The sequence below is a fragment of the Lipotes vexillifer genome, unplaced genomic scaffold (assembly GCF_000442215.2).
Source record: "Lipotes vexillifer unplaced genomic scaffold, Lipotes_vexillifer_v1.1 scaffold395, whole genome shotgun sequence".
NCBI lineage: Eukaryota > Metazoa > Chordata > Mammalia > Artiodactyla > Lipotidae > Lipotes > Lipotes vexillifer.
The window spans coordinates 7029379-7038902 of NW_006797390.1; the positions used below are offsets into that span (position 1 = coordinate 7029379).

The 9524-nt window shown below is 39.2% G+C and overlaps 1 protein-coding gene across 1 annotated transcript in view; it reads right to left on the bottom strand.

Moving 5' to 3' along the window:
• KDM5A (lysine demethylase 5A) overlaps positions 1 to 9524 on the bottom strand; it is a 77745-nt gene that overhangs the window by 16090 nt on the left and 52131 nt on the right. The window contains exons 20-24 of the mRNA XM_007469469.1: positions 7634 to 7772; positions 4820 to 4999; positions 3143 to 3304; positions 931 to 1482; positions 402 to 545 (exon numbers count right to left, since the gene is read on the bottom strand). Of these exons, the coding sequence (XP_007469531.1) occupies positions 402 to 545; positions 931 to 1482; positions 3143 to 3304; positions 4820 to 4999; positions 7634 to 7772 (1177 nt within the window). The remainder of the gene's footprint in view (positions 1 to 401; positions 546 to 930; positions 1483 to 3142; positions 3305 to 4819; positions 5000 to 7633; positions 7773 to 9524) is intronic.

Consider the following 9524-nt stretch of genomic DNA (forward strand, 5'->3'; position numbering starts at 1 on the left):
CTGCATCGGCAGGCGGACTCTCAACCACTGTGCCACCAGGGAAGCCCTAGAATGGGATTCTTAAAACTACAGAGACTTTAACAACCCAAAGGAAAAAACAATGAAATCAGCCACGAAAGTTTTCAATAACTTAAATGTATAATTTTTCTAGTCCCTCTAAGCCTCAGGGTGAGGAAAATAAATACAGATTTTTAAAAATTCCATCCTTTAAAAAAAAAAAATTGAGTTTCATCAATCTATATATTTTTTGGAGCACTGAAAAAATGCTATCACCATCAACTAGGATAGATAGATGACTAGCTTTCTCTTCCACTTTCAGGTTTCAAACACCAGTGTCCAACAGCTTTTTTGAACAAACTCAGTGATCAGGTATGTGCCCACACGGCCTGCCCTGTACTTACCTTCGTGTCACAGCCGTACGTCTCCCGAATGTCTTCATCAGAATCCGTCTCTTCATCGTCATAGTCCACCGTTTGCCGAGGGGAAGAAGATACACTGCTCACCACCCGGTTAAAAGCAGACTGCTGAAAACTAGGCAAGTGTCCCTAAACGACAAGCAATCCCAAGATGAGCAGAGAGACACACTACAAAAACATGAGTAATTAATGTATGCTTAAGACCACCAAAACCTAACAAACCTGCAAACTGGCTAACAGAATTCAACAGTTAGTACAGATCAAATTATTTGATTATAACGCTAAGGTCCACCTGAATGATATTTCCAGGTAATACTTCTCTGAAACAACCTTACGTATAAACCCAAAGAAAATCCTATGGGCGTACGTGCAAAGAGGAAATTATGCGTAATATAGTTGCTAGCAACTTACTGTTACTTTCCTAATCTACTGGTAAGATAGATTTGATTTACTACTTACACACTGACAAATATTATCCCATGAAACAGGAAAAAAGAGAAAATTCTAAACTTGCCTGTAAGTCTGGATTGGCAGCGGCTTTTTGGAGCTCTGCGCTGATGATCTTTTCAGTTTTCTCCCGAGCTGCCTGCTCCACCATCCGCTGGCTCAACACAGAGAGCTTGGCCAGGGCAGAGGACAGCTCATCTGTGGCCAGGGCTTGCCGGGCCCTATCCTGCCAACTCATTGCACGTTCTGTCAAACACTGAAGGGCCTCTCCTTCAGGCAGCCGTACAGGCAACTTCTGAAGGGATACCAGGAGGGACAGAATAGTCTCTAGCCTAGGTCTTCGAGACCGCATACAGAGAGGGCAAAGGAATTTTACTTCTTTAGCCTGCCAGCTAGACCCTTTCTTCTGGGAACTTGACTTAGGAAGAGGAACACAGCTGTTATGAAACCAGTCTTTGCAGAGCTCACACTGGAGCATAAACCCACTCGCTGTCTTGCGGCAAATGCAAAATTTTACTTCTTCTATGCGGTCTACCATTGTCATCTTGGCTAGGTTGGCTGCTCTGAGGGAATGCATGGCTTCAATCTCTTTTTGCTCCCGTTCTTTGAAAACTGCCACCTGTGTACAACAAACATTTAAGTGAAGGGAGTCACTGCAAAATACCCCAAAAGTACCAAATCTTCAAGGCTAAGGGATCACCTCCATGTTGTAGCCTCACGGTGACAGAGCACTGTCTTTTTTTTTTTTTTTTTTTTGGCCACACCCATGTGGGATCTTAGTTCCCCGACCAGGGATCAAACCCGCCCCCCTGCACTGGATACACAGAGTCTTAACCACTGGACTGCCAGGGAAGTCCAAAGCATTGTCCTTTTTAAAAAAAAAAATCAGTAATTTCTTAAAAATTGGGGCAGCATGACAGTTTCTGTGCAAACATTCCTCATCTGCAAAATTCACAAGCACTCACAATTCGCATCAGTAGAGTGCTTTTTAATTCTTCTATAGGGTGCAGTGGAAAGATGGTATGCCTTGGAATCAAGCAGCCTTGGTATGAGGCCTGGCTCTTGCACTTAATAGACTCCTGATCCGGGTTACAAGTTTTCTGAATCTCAGTTTTCCGAAAAATGAGAACACTACTAACCTCTTTTTGCTGTTTTAAGGATTAAATAAGATAATGCATGGAAGTGCCTAACTTGGTGCCTGGCACAAGATAAACATTCAATCAATACTGACTCCTCACGCCCTTGTAATTCATTCTCTGGGGGAAAGTTTGATACAAACCAATTTTTATTTCTTTCTAGGACTTTCCAACTTATGTAGAAGAAGAATAACAAAGCCTGATGACTAATTATAACAAGGTTTTATGTAACTCATTTCAAAAAAGTATATAAAAACAAAATTTAATTATTATGAATATTGTCAGGGCATTTTCTTTTTAAACTCTGGTAGCTTTGAAGCAATTCTGAAATAATTTCCAGTGCTATTTTTCCGGCAAGACTAACTTATTGGGCAGGCTCTCTAACAAGAAATTATTTCCATCGGCCTCAAAACAGGATCATTTAGGCAGAAAGAGCCATATGAACTCACTTAGTATATGCGATTCACTACTACTACATATTGCCCAAACTCATTTTATTTTCTACTTCCTCAGTCTCCTTGTAATTGTAACACATTCCTCCTACTCTCCAATAAAATCCATAATTTTAATTAGCTACAAACATCTTATTGCACACTCACTATACTACTGAATGCTACTAAAAGAGGTAGACACTGCAAATTACAGCTGCTGTCAGTCAGCTGGTATAAGTCCTTTGAAAAGCACAATAGCACTAGGCACCAAATGCTCTGAAATTCTAGCCCAGTAATCCCATCCCTAAGAGTCAAGTGTAGGAAAATGATTTGAAAAAAGGAAAAGGCTATACAAAGAAGTTCACTTTGCTATTATCCACAACAGCGAACTCCTAGTAACAACAAAAATGGTCAATATCAGAAAAGTGTTCAGCAAATTATGGATAATTTGATGGAATATTAGATGACTATTAAAATAACAATAAAGAAGAGAGATGGAAAAGACAATGTTAGGGAGAGAGAAGAGTAAACTTTTTATATTCTTTGATTCCAAATATTAAAAAAGATGTGAAATATGTATAACCATAAAGCCAAAGATAAAGTACACAAAAATAAGAATAGTTAAGAACATAAAAAACAGTGATTCTGCTAATACCTTCACAGAATTCTGTATTCACCAAGCAAATTCAAGATGCACTACATAATTTCTTACCACTGTGGCTGTATCTCTGGTTTCCTCCAATCCCTCCTCCAGATCACTCAGAGGTTCAAGGTCCAGATCCTTTTCTTTTTCTTTTTCTATTAGTTCTTTTACTTTTTTCCTTCTATTTTTTCCACTCCCATAAATACCAATGTCAGTTCGGGGACTAAGCACCTACAAAAATAAAACCAAATATGGAGCTCTGGTTTAAAAAAAAAAAATCTCAAAACTGAAAATAAAATGAACCATTTACTGACCACTCACATGTCTTAGACAAGTTCCTTTGAACTTCATATGCATTATATAATTCAAAACTCCCAACAAGCCTCTGATGTAGGTGGTATTATCGGCACTGTACAAACGAGGGAAACCAGAAAGGCAACAACTTGCCCACAGACACAGGGTTAGCACTAGGAGGCCAGTCCTCAAACATGAAAATATCTTACTCCAAAGTCTATGCTCTTAACTACTATGTTCAACTGATCAACATGAAAAGGGTAATGAGTATTGAAATTTGTGCTTCTCACTATGCACAATAGCCAAGACATGGAAGCAACCTAAGTGTCCATCAACAGGAATGGGTGAAGAAGATGTGGTACATATATACAATGGAATATTACTCAGCCATAAAAAAGAATGAACTAATGCTATTTGCTGCAACACAGATGGACCTAGAGATTGTCATACTAAGTGAAGAAAAACAGAGAAAGACAAATATTATGATATCACTTCTATGTGGAATCTAAAAAAAATGATCCAAATGAACTTATTTAGAAGACAGACACAGAGTCACAAACACAGAAAACAAACCTATGGTTACCAAAGGGAAAAGGTGGGGAGAGGGATAAATTAGGAGCTGGGGATTAACAGATACACACTACCTATATATAAAATAGATAAACAACAAGGTCCTACTGTATAGCACAGGGAACTATATTCAGCATCTTGTAATAACCTATAATGGAAAAGAATCTGAAAAAGAATATATACTTGTGGGACGTCCCTGGTGGCGCACTGGTTAAGAATCTGCCTGCCAATGCAGGGGACACAGGTTTGATTCCTGGTCCGGGAAGATCCCACATGCTGCAGAGCAACTAAGCTCATGCACCACAACTACTGAGCCTGCACTCTAGAGCCCACGAGCCACAACTACTGAAGCCTGCGTGCCTAGAGCCTGTGCTCCGCAACAAGAGAAGCAACTGCAATGAGAAGCCAGCGCACCACAGTGAAGAGTAGCCCCCGCTCGCCACAACTAGAGAAAAGCCCACACACAGCAACAAGGACCCAATGCAGCCATCAATCAATAAATTTAGAATATATCTGTATAACTGAATCACTTTGCTATACACCAGAAACTAACACAACACTGTAAATCAACTATACTTCAATTAAAAAAGATTTTTTTTAAATTTGTGCCTCTGAGAAATAAGATCTTTCAGTGACAGAGTCCATTATAACAGCAGATATAAGATCAGGCTGACTTCTTTTTCTAGACATAGTATTAGATGAACTGGAAACAAGTCTGCCCAAGGCTCCAGATTACTGGTCAACATCTGATATTACCCAAAACGGAATCACCTGTGTAACCATGACCGGATAAACTGAAAACAACCCTCACCTCAGGTATTAAATCAGCAACTTCTGATGAGGGTGCTGAAGTGCACACACATAAAGTAAACCGCCCCTCACCTGGAGCAATGTGTGGCTGGAATTCTTCTTAAGAAAGGTCCTCCCAGTCCGTTCTCTCCAGGCCCGTGCTGCCGCCACTTGTGACTCCACCTGGGGCAACGCATCAAGACGCACAGGGAGAGGGCGGCCTTTAGCAGATAAGCTTTCCAGCTGCTCCAAGTAAGCATAATTGCTGCCACTCTGGAGAACAAAGGGCATCCTTACACAATTTGCAATCTCTTAGAACGTCTGGCAATATATTGTTGGTAGACCTCACAAAGACTTTAGCGTTAATTTTTTCATTAAATATTATTCTTTGAACCTAACTGTATCAATATCCCTTGAATTAACAGAGCCTTCCAACGTCCTTTAAAAAAAGTTTGCGTAAATTCACACTGTCAAAGATTTTTGTTTTATTAATTAACAAGGGACCCAGTGAGATGTAAAAACTAGTTCAAAGGACAATCTAAAAACAAACATATATAAATGCAATTAGGAATGAGGAAAGGAATTTGCTAGTAGATGGAAACAGGTATTTAATATCACACCCATCAATGGAATCATCTTTTCTACAGTGTGGAAAATCATTTGTTCCTTACAAATTTAATTGCTTTTCTACAGACTAATTCATTCACATTACTATCATTTTTAAACAACTGAGAGAGTTGTAAAATAACTTGGTCAAAGAAAGTCTAAGGCATACACTCCTAGAATCAAATAATCCTGGATGGTTCGCTAAACAACATCCACCATTCTACAGAAAGGACATCAGTAATCTCTTCTGCCTGTTTCAAAGTCTTTCACAATTTTTCCAACTACTACAGAGCAGTATTTTAGTTCTGATAACCACCTCCATTTTATGTCCTACAAACACAAACAAGAATGGATATTTTCCTTCTAAGTCACAATGTTTCAATGTTTCCACGTAATGAAGTAATTATTGTTTTTCGAATTTATAAGGCTTTAAATTTACTAAATAACTGAATCATTACAGAAGTGAGAGTTCACAAGTAATCCATTCCAGGGACTCGGCAAGAATATCAGAAGTAGTAGGTTGGCAGCCTGTAGACAATAATTCAGCATGACACCTCAGAGTGCATCAATCCCCCAGCAGACAGAACACATAACCTTTCCTGTAAGAAACTGTGTATATCCCCATAACATTCATCACTACTCAGAAGCTATGAAGGAAAGGCATAGTGTTTCGTGCTAAACTGACATTCCAATAGTTACTTCCCACGTATTAACTGACATATTTGCCTATATATCCATTTTAGAAGTTACAATGAAACAGAAAGACAAGAAACTTAAGTCCAATTTTTAAGAAGAATGAGAAGGTTCTAGCCATAAGAGATATTATAATGGTATCATTAAATCACTACGGTACTAGAATAAGAATAGACAGAGAAGAGAATAATCGAAAGAGAAAAGAAAGCTCAGATACAGATACGCTCAAGAAATATATTTACTACTACTCCCTTTCGTGCCCAACTACAGCCATCTGACTATAGAATACCTTCTGGCTAATCCCAGACATAGACAGCCTCTCCCAGGCGATGTACCCTAAAGGGCAGCAGAAGCTGTCCACTCTCTTAGAGCTGACAAGCCAGTCCCCCCACTGAAGGGAAGCGTTTGGTGAGGAACAGTCCTCTATAATCACACAGGAAAACCATGACAGCTACCTCTGCCTGCAGGCTCGGTCCTTCAATCATAAGCAGCCAACTAAGGATTCTCAGTCATCTGAGAACAACCAACTGCCTGAAATAGGTCGAAGATGAAACAAACAGAGGAGCTGTCCTGATGAAAATAGATAATTTTAAAAAACAGAACAGAAAGAGTAGCAGTTAAGCAGCTCTCAGAAAAAGTCAACTGAAAAGAAAGTAAAAGAGAAGTTCTTAGAACTTGACACTTAGAATACTCTTTCTAAGGGCAGCAGTTTAGGGGGAGAGTTGGCTTCCTTTTTCTTTCAGTGTAGTTCTACAATAAACAGTATTTACATACTCAACACAGTAAATGCTGCTTAACGGTTTTGTAATTCAGAAGAAAAATTATGTACTCAAGCACACTTTCATCTCTAGCTAACACTTAGCTCATTGTTTTGAACTACAGATGTATGATATATGTCTCGCCAACTAGAATATGCAATTTTGAGGTCCAGGGTTCTATCTTTACACCCTTCCCTTACATTTCTGCTCCCACAACAACCAGAATAGTACGAAGAGTATTGTGGGGTTCAGTAAATGCTGATTTCATTTTCTTTTTCTGCCACTTATTTTAAAAGTAGTTGGGGGACAGCAGGGTGGAGTGGGGGGAATAAATTAGGAGTCTGGAATTACCATATACACACTACTATATATAAAATAAGTAAACAACAAGGACCTACTCTATAGCACAGGCAACTATACTCAATATCTTGTACTAACCTATAATGGAAAAGAATCTGAGAAAGTATACAAATATATGTATAACTGAATCACTTTGCTGTACACTTGAAACTAGCACAACGCTGTAAATTAACTATACTACAATTAAAAAAAAAGTAATTGGTGTACATGGCAAAAAAGTCAAAGAACACAGCAGGAAATAAACTCCTACTGCTAAGCATTAACTAAATGGCTAATTCTGTCATCTTTCATAGCAGGGAGTCAACAGAAACAAGTAAAGTTTAAACAGGTAATACATATTTTGAAATAAAAATCAGATGGAAAAACAAGTGAATTTTAAGTACATAAGTATTTTAGTCCAGTTATTCTATTCTCAAGAATTAAAGGCTTAAAGGCTTCATCTATGAGACAGCATTACCTGAATGGTAGGACAATTCAAAAGGCTCTTTACCTGAATAGCTTCCACTTTAGCTGTCCATTCTCGAGCCTTTTGTAAGGCTTCTTTCAGGGACAACACATTGGGTAGAAAGGCTGGAATATTCTTAGCTTCATTCACGATGCTTTCTAAACTTGCCACACTGTGCCGTGGTCTTAAAAAACACAAAAATAGGGTGGATGCATGAGGAAAAGTCAAAATACTACTACCAACACTTAAATAACATTTTAGAATGTGTAATGAACTTTCATACACATGACTTCACTTAATTCTTACCATAATCCTATAAGGGAGGCAAAACAGGTATTACCTCTATTTCTATTTTACAGTCAAGAACAGTTTAAGTCAAAGTAGATCAATTATTTTCCCCAGTCATTTAAGGTAGTAAACGGCACACATGAAACACTGACTCAGAGTGAATCTCAGACCCCATGTGCTCTTTTTTTCACTGCACTAAATTACTTCTACTTTAGTTCTCCACAATATCTGAAGTGGTCAGAGATGCATATTAAACAGCTATTGTAGAAAGCAGTAGTCTAGAAATCCATTAACGTTGACCAAGTATATTTAATTCAACTACTTTCATTAACACCTTGTTACACAAAGATGAATAAAACATAGACCTTATCCTCAACTCATCAAAATACAAGGTAAGAATGATACTTGTACTGGGAACTAAGAACAAATTACTATAGGTTCACTACCACTGGAAGCAGTAATGAATGCTGCCTGGGAGAGTTGAGAAGCGTTTTGAATTAGGCCTTAAAGAAGAAGCACAATTTGGTCAAGTGAAGGGTTAAAGGAAAAACAACAGGAATATAATGAACAAAGACAGAGAAAAATTTAAAAGTAAGTTAAAAATAAGTTTAAGATGGGAGATGGTGAGAATGGAAGGTGGGGCAGAGTAAAAGCCAGAAGCAGGGGAACTTGGCAGGAAAGAAAGACGCAGATTGAGAGGTCTTGAGAGACATGAATTTTCCTATGTGATCAACAGGAAGCTACTGAGCGTGGAAACAGTTTGACCATCCATGAATCCTGCTATGTGCTGGGCACTGTGCGAGGTCCTAGAGATGATGAATGCACAAGACTGACAGAGTCCTTGCCTCAGAAACTTTTTCATCTGCGGGGAGGTGATTATTAATAAAAAGTTACGATACACTGTAAGTGCAATGCTAAAGGAAAGTAAAGATGTTATCAGAACATACAGTAGGGGGACTTAATCGACTTGGCAGTGAAGGAAGAATTCCCAGAAGTGACCTCTAAGCTCGCTTACCCTTTCTGAATAGGAACTAGTCAGGAAACCTGGGACCAGACCCTGGGTAGGGGTGGTGGAGGTGCGCCACAGGGGGTGGGCAGAGGGCAAGAGTGTTCCACAGGGGAATAAAATAAACATGTGCAAAGGTTCAGAGACAAGACAGAACACGGCAGGTCTGAAGAACCAGGGGGAGGAATCACTACGTTTAGAACACAGAATGCAAGAGGGCAAGGGGTGAGGGTGGATATTTAAGCAAAGGGCTAGATTACAGATGGCCTTGTAAGTCAGGTTAAGGAAATGTGAACTTCATCCCAAGGGGAATGGGAAACAGTGAAGGGCTTTAAGCAAGGGAGTCAAACAGTCACACCTGTATTTTAGGAAAATACTAGTTTCAGTGCAGACAATGGCTTACAGAGGGGTGAGGTCATAGACAGAACCTGGTGCTGTGATCCAAGCCATCCGTAACAACAGTCCAGAGAAAAAGAATGAAAGTGAAAAACACTGAGGAAATGTTATCAGCATGACTTGGTAGCTAACCGAGTCTGACGGCAAAGAAATAGAAGGGTGGGGTCAAAGTTCATTTCCAAAGTTGTGGCTTGTTCAAATGAGTGAAAGAGGGTATAAGTCAAAGAAAACAGGAACAAAGGGAAA